The sequence below is a fragment of the Mobula birostris genome, chromosome 14 (genome assembly GCF_030028105.1).
Source record: "Mobula birostris isolate sMobBir1 chromosome 14, sMobBir1.hap1, whole genome shotgun sequence".
Taxonomy (NCBI): domain Eukaryota; kingdom Metazoa; phylum Chordata; class Chondrichthyes; order Myliobatiformes; family Myliobatidae; genus Mobula; species Mobula birostris.
Genome location: NC_092383.1, coordinates 59,029,137 through 59,044,984, shown reverse-complemented (window position 1 = coordinate 59,044,984; position 15,848 = coordinate 59,029,137). Strand labels below are relative to the sequence as shown.

Genomic DNA, 15,848 nt, shown 5'->3' with positions numbered 1-15,848 from the left:
TTATGTTTTCAGCTTGATGAAAGTCAAATGTTGTAAATCAGCGCTTTTCCTGTGATACCTTCAATGATACACTTTCGTTTCACTGCAGAGGTGAATTTTAACTATCAGGATTTAAAATAGATCTATCACAGTCAAACAAATCTGTCAAATTGAATGTGATATTGCTGTAAAACCCTTTGTTTTATGTTGTAATTGGGTCTTTATGCATTTTCACCTCCATTTGAAACAAATTCTTGTATCTAAATTCCTCTGTCCATTTTTAGTTCTGTAGAACCAGGTTATAAGTTCCCACCATTAAGACCAACAAAGCTGCAAAGGTAAATCATTTTGCAGTGGAAACAATCGTGTTGGAAATAGGTTACATATTTTTCAGAATGTGACAGCTACAGAAGAGTTAATGAAGAGAGAACCTACCAATCACACTCTCCCAATTGCACTCAGAGTACATTTAGGTTGGGGGTAGAACCACAATTGCTGCAACACTCAGATTCTACAACCAATATACTTCTTAAGTATATTTTAAGTATACAACCAATGATGTCTGATTGGAAGATCACTTTAATTCTTTCACTATCAACAACCTTTAGGAAAGAAATTATATTTTCAATGCCCTTCACATAAAACCATAAGCCTGACATATGATCAAAAAATCTCAGGATTATAATCTTACTTGCTCTCCTCAATGGAGGCTGTCAGTTTCAGGATCATTCCCACAAAATATCCTTGGCATTTTGTGTTTCAGCTAACACCTTAAGTTACTGTATCTTCCTTTAACTTGTGCTCTGCATGTAGCATTCTGAACCATATTGTCTCTGCATTGATCTCTCATTTATTCTGTTTCATTTTTATGTTTTTGGAGGACTGGATATGATTTCTTCAGGCATTGCTACCTTACGGGTGGAAAATTTAGAGGAGGATTCTTATTTGTTAGTGTCAATAACTTAAGTTTCAAAATTAATGGGAATGTTGGTGCAAAATGTAAATGTAGCTCCCTGATCTGCTAATCATCAAACAGTGCTAGCTAATAATTCATTATTCTTTAAATTAAGTATACCAATGCTACATAATAAAGCATGTATAATGAAGCATTTCAATCCAAAACCTTCCTGGATTCTGCCCACTGATTTTGAACCCATGATGTGGAAACAAAACTGACAACATGAAGATATTAGCAATACTCTCATCAGAATTCCAAATTACTGAACTAATCACTTCAAGCAAAATGTTATCTAAAAGCTATTATTTTATCTGTGCTTACTTTAAATTATATTTGTTTGGTTAATGTTTCATGAGTGCTTTATTAACCTTGCCATTTACTCTCTTCTTTCTGTTGAACATGAATATATTTCAATTACTTTTTTTAAGATCCTTTACGTACCTTTCTTCTGCCTTTTAAGCATGCAGGAGCTTTTTCTAATTCAAGTATTTTGTTGCTATTGCTTAAAGGCTATAAGTCTGATTAAATATGGGTGTTTATTTTAGTATAAAATGTATCGATTAGTATAAGAAGATTGGGAATAAATGCTCTTTAAATCAATCAATCCAATAATATGACAAAACAAATTTTGTAACTATATTTATTAAAGACAACTACCTGCTACAAAGCTAGAATCTTAAATAGTTCTAGAACAAATCTCTGTTATGAATGGGATTGGAATACATTAATTATATATAGTTCAAATATTCATGTAGTAATTGGTTTATTATTGTCACACATATCACGACACAATGAAACAATTTGTTTGTGTTCCATCCATGCAGATCATTCCAAAACAGAAGTAGATGAAGGTAGTATAAACGGAAAGCCAATAACAAAATGCAGGATGTAGTGTGATAGTTACCATTACAGAGAAAGTATTGGGCAGGTAGAGTTCATTCCAGAGTCGTAGAAACTGTGGTAGGTATATTCAAGCTTTTGTCCAGTGGAGAGGGCATTGTAGGAGAAGAGAGAATGACCATGGCAGGAGAGATCTTTGATTAGATTGTCTGCTTTCCCAGGACAGCAGGAAGTGCAGGTGGTCAGTAGAGGGGAGGCTTGTTTTCATAATGGACTGAGCGATGTGCGCAACTCTGCACTTTGTTGTTGTCTTGGGCAGAGCAGTTACCATACCAAGCTGTGTTGCTGATGCTTTACTATGACTATTATGTAGCACTACAGTAAGAAAACTGATATCCCTTTGCAGTTATATGTTATATCGGTTTCTTGATGTTACAGTGGACATGCCGTGATTTCCCAAAAATAACGCCATTGCTTCTATAATGTAAAATGACAAAAAACAACAGTAATTGCCAAGAATAAAATGTCCTAATTTACATTTTAGTTTGTAGCATCCATAACTGAACTAGATCATATTTTATTTCATAGATTAATATGACAGAAGTTATTATAATACTGTCTCGTACTGTATAATGTATAGTCACAGACACTGGGAAACCAGAAAACAAACCTTGCATCAGAATCATCTAAGGGTAAAGAACAGTAGATATGAGCAATGTGAAACAAATCATGGCATGCAGGAGAAACCCAGGTGGCAATGCAGCTCTGAAAACACCCTCAGAGGTTCAGCAGCAACTGAAACCTGGAGTTCATAACCACCATACAGTATGCTCACATGTGTCTGTAGGGAACTGGAATCAAAGGAAGAGGAACTGATCACTGCAATAATCTGCCTGAAACCAGAGTTAAACTTTTGAGTTATAGAAAACATCGAGTGCTCCAGTCGTGAAAAGTTGCCACTTAGAAAGTGTGCACTATTAGCCGTTTCACCACTGCATATTAAGAAAGGATATGATTAATACTCTTCAGAAAAAAGAGCCATTATAAATGAGTAAGCATTTTTCAATTGACTTTACATTTATTTCATTATCCAAAAAACTATAGCTGAATTTCTAAGATACCTGGAAAGGTAACAAGTATTGCTTTGTCTTTCCTCCCATGCTGACACTAAACTTTTTTTCAGGTTTATGAGGTAAGTGCTCTCAATATGTAAACCATGTGAGGAAATCATATTTATGCATCCAGTATGGATGAGTGTCATCCACTGACATCCGAATTCATCAGCCCCATTGAGACCCTTAAAGTACTCTTCCCTACTTTTGCAGTTCAGCAGTGATGCATGACCTCATGATTTATTAACTCTTGATATTTGTGTTTGGTTGTTTCATTGTAGTCTGTGCTTTGTAACTTTTAATTTATAAAATTTTATTATACTATCCAGTGTCACTTGTTGGGATTGTAAATTACTGATTTAACTCTGCATTTTGAAATATTAAAAGTAAATCTCAAGTGATGCTACTTCACAACAAGTGATTTCAGGGTAGATACAAACAATGTATATGAACAAAATTCACTCGTTGTTATCAATGTAAATAGAATGAATTGAATATTTCACTGACGAACTACGTGTTGCCCTCTGTTTGCTGGTTAAGATAATTTCATAAATAGGGCTGTCATGAGTATTTGATTTTGAAAATTTTACTGATTATATTTGAACTAGATTCCTTTCCTGTCAAATGCTTTTTGAACCTGCAACTTTCTAGAACTTCCAAAGCAGTACCTGCAATCTGGTTGAGTACACAGTTACAAAAGTTGCTAGATTAAGACCAAGTGAACAGGTCAATGATGAAAACACGAATGTTTGTACTATGAAGTATGAGATGGTAATGACTACAAAATGTTTGAATTTCAAAAATCTTAATGCATTACTAAAATTAGTGAATTATTTTACGTAAGTGATCACTGTAACCTGCACATTTTCATTAAAAGTGATTTAAAAAAAATACTTTATGGGGTATCTCCCATAACATTTTTCCTGAATATAACTGAAGATGAGTAAATTTTATGCAAAAAATGTCAAATTTTAAAATATTACAGAGGTGGGAGCGGTGTTTGTGAAAGTGATGAACGTTGGAAGAATAATCACGTCAAGAAGACGTGATGGGAATGGTAGGGTAGGTACGGGGAAGTTGGTGAGATTGGTAAAGCTTAAAACTGCCAAAAGCTAGATTTTTACGAGAAAATTCCTGCAGTGTGATGCAGATGGAGGTAAAAACCACCAGCAGCAGCCAGGCACCACACTGGAGTCATTGGATAGTTAATCCAATCTATTCAGCAAGCTGCTCAAACTGAGATTTGGAAATAAATCCTGACTATGAATATTTGTCAGGCTATTTGGCAAGTGAGAGATTCGCATCATTTGCTGCTAACCTAGGAATTCAGTCATCCTAAAATCACAGACCAGAATGTCATAATCTTTAATAACCAAAGTCTGGATGGCTTTCAACTACTGGCACCTCACGATGATTGGAAATATTGAAGGTGACCTAGACATGGACTCCAAGCTTGTTCAAGGTTGGATCTGAGCTCCTCAGTATACCCTGACATGGCACCCATACTTTTTTGCAGTCATGCCTTTGCACCAAATGCTTGTTTGTGCATGGCCAAAAGCCTTCATCCGTGGATCTCCCCGTTCACAGTCCTCACCAGGCCCCCTGCAATCTGTCCCTTGGTGAGCTGACAAATAGATTACTCTGTCTGGAACCATGGGGTAGGGCCTATGTAGGGTGAACAGTGAAGTGTAGAAACGCGGTAGTCATGGTGGGTGTCAGGCAGATGTCTTGAAAAATTTCCATCAGTCCCCCTCTGATCTCCCAGATACCAGGGTAAAGGGCATAACTGAGAGGGTAGGAATATTCTGCTCATGCAGGAAAGGGAATTAATTACTTGGTTTCAATTACATGGGAAGAAAGCGATAAGGAGTCCTAGGGGCTGATTGTAAGGAATTAGAAGAGAGTTTGAGAAAGAGATCCTTTAACAGGGTGGAGGCTAAGGGAAGACCAGATAAAACTTTATAAGATTATGAGGGATGTGGATAAAGTACATTGTGGGCGTAATTTGCGGGTTGAAAGTTTAATACTTAGGAGCATTCTTTCAAGGTGAGAAGGGGATAAGGGCAATGAAGATGTGCAGGGGAAGTCGCATTGGTGACTGGAATGTGCTGCCCGGAGTGGTAGTGAAGGCAATATAATAGAAGTTTTTAAGAGGCTCTTACGTGAATGTACAAAGTATGGATGAATATGGATATTCAATCCAATTTCTAAGCATATGTTATCCTGGGTAAAAGGCGTTCTGGAATGATAGCGAAGGAAGAAGGTGAGGAGATTGGGATGTGCAGTATTAATATATTAATAAAGAAGAAGATTCTAGTGAGCAGGTGTCTAGGAAAATTACGAAACAATATAGGTACATTAAACCACTGGGAGTACTCTGTAGCTTGTCACACAATGGGAATGATGCAGAGAAACAGGTTTCCAAGGAAATTGCAGACTAGTACAGGAACTGAAAAACAGTGGCTTCCACTATTCTACCATAGATTAGAAGAATGAAAATACAAGCTGCAGAGAGGAGTTTTTGAAGTGTCTTCTTAGCTATTTAAGAAGGATATAGAATATTCAGAATTCTTAATTGGCCAGGGCATCAAAGGGTATGGGGCGAAGGCAGGAGAATGGGGATGACTGGAAGAATTGGATCAGCCCATGATTGAATGGTGGAGCAGACTCGATGGACCAAATGGTCTACCTCTGCTCCTATATCTTATAGTCTTAAGCACAATATTTGGAGATGGGATGAGAACAGTGAGATGAGAATAGATCTAGCCTGGGTAAATTGGATTTGAAGACTGGTAGACAAACCTGTAATATTGGCCACCCCTAGGTAATGAATGGTCTCCATTTTTACAGGCATCTATAAATTGATTTTGTCTATAAGTTAGAAATGCACAAAAATCACTTCATATGGAACCAATACCTCCACAGTATTACAGTGAATGGCATCTGCTGCACGCAAGGCTGATAAGAAAGTACAATTATGAAAAGTGGTGAAAAAGAGGAAACTAGTTCTGCCATTTCAAAGTAAATTTATCATATGTTGCATGCACTATCTTGAGATTCATTGTTTGCAGGCATTCACAGCAAAATAAAGAAATACATTAGAATTTATGGAACACTATACCTAGCATTGACTGACAAACATCCAATGTGAAAAAGAGGACAAATCATGCAAACATTAAATTTTAAAAAGTAAATAAATAATATTGAGTTGTACAGACCTTGAAAATGAGTCTCTTGGCAGTGGAATCAGTTCAGCATTGAGGTGAGTGAAGTTATCCACGCTGGTTCAGGAGCCTGATTATTGAAGGATAATAACTGCTCCTGACCCTGACGGTGTGGAACTGAAGTCTTCTGTACCTCCTGCCTGTTGGTGGTAGTGAGAAGAGAGCATGGCCTGGATGATGAGGTCCTTGAAGGTGGATGCTACTTGTAAATGTGCTCAATGATGGGGACAGCTTTTCCTGTGACGGACTGCGCTGTATTCAACATGTTTTATAGACTTTTCAGTTCCTGGGCATTGGTGTTTCCATACCAGGCCATGATACAATCAATCAGGATATTCTGAAGTTCAATTTCAAGTTTGTCATTCAATCATACATGAATACCCATGAATACAGCCAAACGAGACAGTGTTACTCCAGGACCAAGGTGTAAAACACAGTACTAACAGTCATACACAGCACAGGGCACACACAGCATGTATAAGATATCAGTAAAATACAATCTCAAAAAAAAATCTAGTCCAAGTTCCTGTCCATGAACGTTGCAGCAGTCTGCAGTCAAACACATTCCACCATACATCTATAGAATTTTGTCTTTAAGTTTTAGATGACATGCTAAATCTATGCAAATTCTAAGAAAGTAGAGAAGTTTTGTGTTGGCACTTATGTGCTGATCCCAGGATAGATTCTCTGATGTGGTAATGCCAAGGCTTTTAAAGTTACTGATCCTCTCAACCTCCGATCCCCAAGGAGGATTGACTCATGGACCTCCAGTTTCTTCCTCCTGTAGGCACTATACCTTTATAAGTACAAATGTATGTATGTGTGTAAAACTATTGAACTTAATATTATTATGGGTGGTATGTGTGGGAATTAATGTCAGACATTCTTAACCAGTAAAAAGCCTGTATAGAAACGAGCAGTCTTTATGGAGAAAATGATCCAGGTATAGTCAGAAGTACATACTCGTGGAGGAAGGTCGGGTCAGCCAAAGGTCCTTAAATAGCCAAAGAAGTAGAAAGTAAAAAGGAATCAAGATGATAACATACATGAAAAGAGGTGATTTTTAGAAAGTCCAATATAAACTGGAAGAGGAAAAAAAGAGTTTGAGAAAATAAACAGTAAACATAAAAGAGAATTCAAACATCTTCTACAGAGAAGTAAACATAGTAGGAACTGTGAGTCTCAAAATACTAAACAGAAAGCAGAAAGTCATAGTGAACAGTTTTTTTAAAAAGATGGGGCAATAGTCAAAAAATAATGGATAGCACTGTTCTTTGAAGGTTACTATATTCTTCTTAAAGTATATAAATGATATAGTCATAGTCATAGTCATACTTTATTGATCCTGGGGGAAATTGGTTTTCGTTACAGTTGCACCATAAATAATATAGTAATAGAACCATAAATAGTTAAATAGTAATATGTAAATTATAATATGTATGAAGGTGTGAGGATTTTGATAGACATATGATCTGGTAGAAGGACAGAGAAGAGGCTGATGAAATGTAACATCAAAAAAAGCAAAATGATGTGAGCAGAAAGAACAAGGGAAGAATCTTGAATACGTTTCATAATACTCAACAGTCCCCTGGGGCAAAGGACCAATGTTTATACGTGCTTAAATCTTAGAAAGTGACGGGGTATTCTGAAAGAGCAGTTAATAAAGCAGATGCTTTATTCATAAAAGTGCTGGCTACAGTATAATTGGAGTAATCCATTCATTTGTGCTCATTGCATTGCTGAAAGATGTAAAGGTCCTGGAAGGGGTGCAGAAAGGATGTATTACAATGGTTTTCACTACAAGACTAAAATGGAGAATTTTTTTTTCTCATTGGATGAAGGAAGAGTTTGAGGAGATTTGATAGAAATGTAAAAGATCATAGAAAGTCATAAGGTACTAATGCAGATAAACAGGCCCTTTGGCTCACCTAGTCCATGCCAAACTATTGTTCTCCCTAGTACTATCAACCTGCACCTGGACCATAATCCTCCATACCCTTCCCATCTACGTACTTATCCAAACTTCTCTTAAGTTTTTGAAATCAAACCCACATCCACCACTTCGGCTGCAGCTCATTCCACATTCTCACCACCCTCTGAGTGAAGGTGTTCCCCGTAACCATTTCACCTTTCACCCGTTAGACAAGTGTACCAGTAGTGGATGGTTCAAGGATATGGGGTCATAGCTTTAAAGTGATGACAATAAGAAGGGATTTGAGGGATTTTTAAGCAGTGATTGATGATGGAGACCATTCACTGTAAAAGTGAGGGAAGTAGAACAAGTCAAGGCTCTCACAAGAAATCAAGTAGCAGTTGAGAGAGAAAGATGAGTGGTTTTTCAAATTCAAAGTGAGGAGGAATAGGAAAGAATTCATTGCTTCCTTCTGAACCACAGTAATTTCATATCCTCCAACAAGGCATTATCTTTTGAAGAATCCCAGCCTAGTTGCAGTCATTGCTGGCCATCCTGAGCTGGTGCTATCCACTGACAAAACTGGCCCATGCTTATACCCTCGGACCTGCAGCGGTTAGATTTGTTACCAAAACTGGAAACAAAGATTTTGTGCATTTCCTCCTTTGAATCAGGGCGTATCACAATGGCAAGGCACATTTTCAGTTGCTATCCAATGTAGTTTTCTTCTTTAATTAATTACAAGTAGCCAAGGGATTGTTCAGGTTTTTGCTTCTTTAGTTTTTTAAGATTTACTTCTACATGACATACTATTGGGTTATGGTCACTATTGCAGTCTGCACCTGGATATGTTTTGCATTGAGACATCTTGGGAATCAAAGTTGGTGGTGAAAACATCAATAACTTCAGATATGCAGGTGACACTGTGTTGATTGCAAGTACGAAGGAAGAACTACAAAACTTAATTGATATAATTATTGAAGAAAGTGCAGAAATGGGTCTATCTATCAAATTGCAAAAAGACAGAATGTATGGTGATATCCAAAAAGAAGGAGAATCCTATCTGCAGGCTGAGAATAAACGGGAAAGACATAAAACAAGTACACAACTTTTGCTACTTAGGAAGCTAGGTGACATCAGATGGCAGGTGTGACATGGACATCGAAAGAAAAATAGGGATGGCAAAAGACACCTTTACGAGAATGAAGTGTATACTGACCAATACTAAACTAGGCATGACAACCCGCCTCAGAGTACTGAAATGTTACCTTTATCCGGTTATGTTATATGGCTCAGAATGTTGGACAATATCTATTAACATGAGGAAACGATTTGTAGCAGCAGAGATGTGGTTTTTGAGGAGGATGCAAATAATATCAAGGATGAAACGAAGATCTAACAAGGATGTCATGAACAGAGCAAACACAAAAAGAGAAATAATGTATGAGATCATGAAAAGGCAATGTAACTTCATTGGACATGTGATTAGGAAAGAGGAGTTAGAATGCACGGTAATTATGGGAAAAATTGAAGGGAAGAAAGCAAGAGGAATACAAAGACAAATGATGATGGAGACAGCAGCCAGAGAACTGGAAATGAATACCAATGAATTGGTCCACTTGACTCGAAATAGGAGTGTGTGGGCCATGGCAGTCAAAGCTCAAACTGCGCATGGCACCTGATGATGATGATCCAATGTAGTTCACAGGATCCATAAATATCTTAGCATGGTTTAAATGGTATATTTACTGGTGTGATTACAAAGTTTGATTATTTAATTGTGGTAGTTAATTTGAAAGTCTATGACAGAGTAGATAGAGTGATTTTAATTTATTGAGGAGAAGTGGATATCCCCTCATGACCAAAGGCAGATTCGAAGTAGGCTGCCGTGGGCTTATTGCATTCACTCTCCAGAGTGGCTGCGTGACCTTGGCTTCCCTAGAAGAGAGATCAAGTCAACTAGCAGGGCTATAGCTGAGGCAGCAGAGAAAGGATCAGCATGGGTGTGGACCAAGTATGTCTAGAGGGGCAGATAGTCAGACAGTGTATACATCTTTTGCAAATCCTTCAGTAGTTGCATAGACACCTGAAGAGCAGACTATCTGTTGGATGGAAGCGACCAACAACTCTGATAGAGGCAGATGTCAAGCTTTTAAGCTCACCAGTGGGAGGTGGTGCTTTAGCACTGCTGGCCCACCACCTCGAGGGAGTCTTGATCATAAGCAGGCCGAAACTCCTGAAGACAGGTGGCAGATCAACTGATGGTCCCACTGGTGATAGCACAGGACAGTTAACATCTTAGTCCACGTGTATTCTGTAACTCTAGATGAAACTTCTTTATGCAAAGGATGTAAGAATGTGGAATTTACTGATGATCAGGACAGATTATGTCCCTTTTTCAGCATAATTTGAGTAAGTAATTGAAGGTATTGAGACAGAGAAGTAGGACAGATTGATTGGAATAAGATTACTACTACTTGTGTGGAAAACAGCCAAGCGAACCAGATGAGCAGCTGAAATTTCTTCAAATGGATTTATAATGAATTAGCTGCTTAGAAAAACTCCTGAAAAATTAGATTCTTAGAAACAAGGCAAATAGTGATGAGATGACAGTGTTAAATTTCAGTGAATAATTAAGTTCATTGCTAATGAACATTGCACTGAGAGATGAGACAATGGCTGAGATGTCGTTAAGATCCTGGATGTGCTCCTGAGCTTAGGTATGCAATTAGGAGTGAGGTTCCTTGAGAATAACAAGAAATGGTCACTGCATTGAGCTGAGATTCAAAAGATGAGTTTTACAAACTTTGCTTTGTTTTTAAAGATGGTGAGGTGTTGATGTCTCAGTAGAATATTGGAAAATGTTGCTGGGATTTCACCCTCATTTAAAAATTAATTGTGAATTACTGAACTGAAACCCACTGACAGGGTCCCCAGTCTAGAATCACTGTCCGGGATATTACGCCATCCAATCCCCAATCTCTTCCCACCCGCCCATGTATTTATCTAGTTCAGATGCAAAACAGAGATCACAATGATTATTGCATCCAGAAATCCAGTGGTCTGGCCTGAGCATCTTGAGGTAAGCCTATCATCAACATAAGAAATTTCTATCCCCAGCGTTACCAGCTATAAAAGCTGCAGGTATTCCTGTAGGTTCTTCATTATCTTTGTGATATTCAAAGACATTGAAACCCTTTTAAAATTGAAATGAATATTTTTAAGTGAATTAAAATCATTAATTAAAACATTATAGGACATAAATAGTTCAGGATAAAGCAGTGAAATAGTTTAAATTTCAGCATGTTAACTTCCCTTTGCCTCCTAATCTACAGTTCTATCAACCCAATTAATGAGGTCTTGGATGTGATGCCAGGTTTGACCCCTGCATGCAATCCAAGAGGCAGTTGGCCCATTTTGTTGCAGGGGAATCTATGTAAATCTAGGCATTTCCACTAGACTCCAGTAGTGGAAGAAACAGACAGCAGGTTCAGTGCATTGGCATGAGATCTGTTGAGGTATGGGGGTTTCCTGCCACTGAAATGCCTAAATACTCTATTTCTTGACCTCTCTTCTCAATTGCGCTGCAAGTTTGGCACATACTTTCACAAGCCCATTCTTCAACAATTTAGTCCTCCCAGAAATGAGTATCCAGATCATCTGTTCAGTTGTGGGGCAGATGTATCCACTCATTACGTCCCTAAAGCAGTAATTGTAAAATCATTCATTGAAATAAAATCTGTTACTTCTTAGTTTGAATTTTGACATTGTAATGCAGTTTTAAGTACATTGATGTAGTTGTTCACACAATTCACCTTGTACTCAAAATATGAAACTCAAAGATCACTTTAAGCTGAGCAAATCTTCAAGACGCAGTTTGAGTTGAATGCCCCTTTCTTGTCTAACCTGCCAATTGTAATTTGTTGCTTCTATTGCTGTGTATATTTACCCCATTCAATGCATTTGACAAATATGGAATGTAGAAAAAAAAACTTATCATTTGTTTTGCCTGAGAATTTTTGACAGAACTGGTTGGGTTAATTTCAGGCAGATTGAATTTTAATGCCATCTGCAAAAAGAGGAAAAACAAGTTGAAGTTTATTAATGGAATATTCTGTATTGAACCTCCACATATTCCCAAAGTCAATGTCATGACAGCCCTAAAAACCATCACATATCTCTTATTTGTATTTGCAAAATTGCTACTGACCTTGCTGACATTATTATTTTTGAATGGATTATAGCTAATTGCAAATGTTCTACAATTTTTATCTTGATATTTATCCTCTCTGATGTCACCTAAGTGATTTATTTTTCCTTTTCCTTGGAGCTTTTTCTTTGTAATTCGTAATTAGTCAATTTAAAAATATAGACCAAAATCCTCATTGAAAATTTGGATATTGTAAATTGCAATGTTTGTTTTATACTTGAAGACTAAGAACTCAGAAGGAACAGGACATTTTTAGTTAAAGAAGCCAAATGAAATTCCAGGATAGGTTGACATCTGCAATGATATGGTATTGGATTTCAATCCCCAGAGTAAGTTTAAAATTGAAGCACATCTGTTGTTAGCCTGTAGTTTCCATTGAATGACTTTTGTTAGAATACCTGAGAGGAATTTCTTATTAAAGACAAGTTGAAGTAACCGGCTAGTTTCACATGCAGTAAATCACTGTGGAGGTCCCAGAACAATATACCTCCTGACTAAAAGAAGACTCTGACACAGAAGAACTGTGACAAGTAATGAATGGTGTTTTTTGGGGGGGGAAGAAAACATTTTGTCCCTTTATATTGAAGCATTCAATGAAGTACGTTTCATGCTTTGAGGATTGAACTTTTCTCAAACATGCATAATTTTTCTTTGCTTTTCTTTCCTGTGAACAGACGGTACATATGTAGCTATGAAGCCCATTGCTTTCCAAGCTGTCAGCTTTGCATATTTTGTGAAGTTGTACCATGCTGTCAAAATCTATTCTCTTTTCAGCTGAGAAGCTCGTTTAAGCAAGCTTTTACCCTCAAAAAGGCACCCAAATCAGCATCGTCATATTCTGATATTGAAGAGATAGCAACACCGGACTCTTCTGTTCCATCATCACCCAAAGTGCAACATGACGATGCAGAATCATCATCTCCCTCCATGAAACCATCACATTCATCCACAAAGTAAATACAAATTTTATTAATGTAGACATTCAGAATTATGAAGACAAAAGTTTTCCATTTTTATAGCACCTGATATGGTTTTAGCACATTACTTTTGATATATAGAAAATAAAGTGAAGCATGAAACATATTGGTAAACTGAAATGGGACAACATTGACCATGGTGGACTATTTTGTTGAGTGGTAATTGGTTTGTTATTGTCACATATACCAAGATACAGTGAAAAGCATTGTTTGTGCACCATCCAGACAAATCAGTTCATACAGAAGTACATTGGTTACAACAAAATGAAAAACAAGAAAAGAATGCAGAGTCGAGGAAATCTGCAGATGCTGGAAATTCAAGCAGCACACACAAAATGCTGGTGGAACGCAGCATGCCAGGCAGCATCTATAGGAAGAGGCACAGTCAACGTTTTGGGCTGAGACCTTTCGTCAGGACTAACTGAAAGAAGGGATAGTCAGAGATTTGAAAGTGGGAGGGGGAGGAGGAGGGATGGAGCTAAGAGCTGGAAAGTTGATTGGCAAACAGGATGCAAAGCTGGAGGAGGGAGAGGATCATGGGATGGGAGGCCTATGGGGGAAGAAAGGGGGAGGGGAGCACCAGAGGAAGACATAGTGAGAGGGACAGAGGGAGAAAAAAGAGAAAGAAAGGGGGAAAAATTTTTAACTAATAAATAAATAAATAAATAAATAAATAAATAAATAAGGGATGGGTTAAGAAGGGGAGGAGGGGCATTAAAGGAAGTTCATGCCATCAGGTTTGAGGCTACCCAGACAGAATATAAGGTGTTGTTCCTCCAACCTGAGTGTGGCTTCATCTTGACAGTAGAGGAGGCCATGGGTGGACATACCAGAATGGGAATGGGACGTGAAATTAAAATGAGTGGCCACTGGGAGATCCTGCTTTCTCTGGCGGATGGAGTGTAGGTGTTCAGCGAAATGGTCTCCCAGTCTGTGTTGAATGCAGAGTATTGTATTACAGTTACAGTGCAGGTAGACAAAAAGAATACAAGGACCATGAAAGGTACATTGAGAGATCAAGTTCATAAAGTGTATAAGACATCCACTTACGAGCCTTATAACAGTCCGGCAGATGGTGTCCTTGACCCTAGTGGCTCATGTTCTCAAGGTTTTGTATCTTCTGCCCAATGGGAGGAAGAGAAGAGAATGACCAGGATGGGTAATTTCTGCATTTTGTTGGCTTTTTTCTCAAGACCGGGAAGTGTAGATAGTTAGTGGAGGGGAGGGTGGTTTTTATGATAGATTGGGCTGTGTTCACAACTCTGCAATTTCTTGGGCAGTCATGGGCAGAACACTTGCCACATCAAGCTGTGATGCATCTGGATAGGATGCTTTCTGTGCTGCTTCTGTAAAATTTGATATATCATTGGAAACATTTCATATTTCCTTGGCCTTCTGAGGAAATAGAGATGTTGATGTGCCTTTTTGGCGATACTATCCACATGGCTGGACCAGGTCAAGTTATTGGTGTTATTTTCTCCAGAGAACTTTAAGTTCTCAGTCATTTCCACCCAGGGCACCATCACTCAGGGGCGTTAGTACACTTACTGACATTATCTGTGTTCATGCCTCTTCTGGGGTCGTGGGAAAGAAGTAATCATGGCAGCATTTTGTGTGCTGGGGAGAGGGAGAATGACCTGGCATTTGGGAGGTGGGAAGAGCATAATATGCAACCTTGTTTTTCATGCCTTTGGCCATTATGTCTTAAAATATTATTGTCTAAACTTAGTGACAAACCTTTGATTACTGTACATTAAGGGTCTTTCTGTATTAAAGATGCTATTTATGCTATTTTGAATTCAAAAATGATTACAAACTTAATAACATCTAATGTACTAATGAATTAAAACAGATGTATCTGAAATCAGTCTTGCTCTACAGAAAATAATAAATATTTCTCTTAAACCTAGGGCCTTTGAATCCAATGAAACTGACTTGAAGGAGGTGTCAATCCTACGTAGTGAGCTGTGGGAGAAGGAACGAAAACTAACAGATATTCGCCTAGAAGCTCTTAGTTCAGCTCACCAGCTAGAGCAATTGCGAGAAGCCATGCACAACATGCAGGTGTGTTGTATATTGTAAACGTGAATATATTTGGACAAAAATGAGGAGTTTACTTCTCGGTAAATGTTTATCTCGTGGATTTCTTTTTAAAGAGATTAAAGTACTCTTTTAAATTATTGTGGGCTGCAACATTAATGAACACACTTGTGTGGGAATTGCTAGCATTTGTTAGCATTGTTGATTCTTTCATTTTGAAGACAAAGCTACCAATATTTGATTCATAGTTATTTCCTGACTGGCCTGCCAATCTGACAATGGCTGCAATCTCAACTTGAGAAGTTAAGCACTCATATGCCTTTGGCAGGACTTGGAGACATGCTGATATTTTCTACACTAAGCATCTGTGAATATCTAAGCCTTCTTTAGTTGGTTAAAGCCCACATTGTTTTATTAATATCATTAGTTTTGTTTCACCTTTTCAAACATATGTAACATGCATTCTCTTATTTGTCTTTGACTGTGTGTTTGACCTTATTCATACAATTGAAAGAACCCAATGTGCTGAAAGTTAATTGATTTTTTAAGTCATTGTTAGATAACCAGACAAAATTATTTTGAAGATTATGATGAAC

At 37.7% G+C, this 15,848-nt stretch overlaps 1 protein-coding gene across 8 annotated transcripts in view; it reads left to right on the top strand.

Annotated features, from left to right (window-relative positions):
- The window catches only part of LOC140209923 (neuron navigator 1-like), a 672,220-nt gene that overhangs the window by 586,892 nt on the left and 69,480 nt on the right, over nucleotides 1-15,848 (top strand). For all 8 annotated transcript variants that reach the window (XM_072278589.1, XM_072278590.1, XM_072278591.1 and 5 more), the window contains 2 exons: nucleotides 13,010-13,188; nucleotides 15,123-15,276. In XM_072278589.1, the coding sequence (XP_072134690.1) occupies nucleotides 13,010-13,188; nucleotides 15,123-15,276 (333 nt within the window). The remainder of the gene's footprint in view (nucleotides 1-13,009; nucleotides 13,189-15,122; nucleotides 15,277-15,848) is intronic.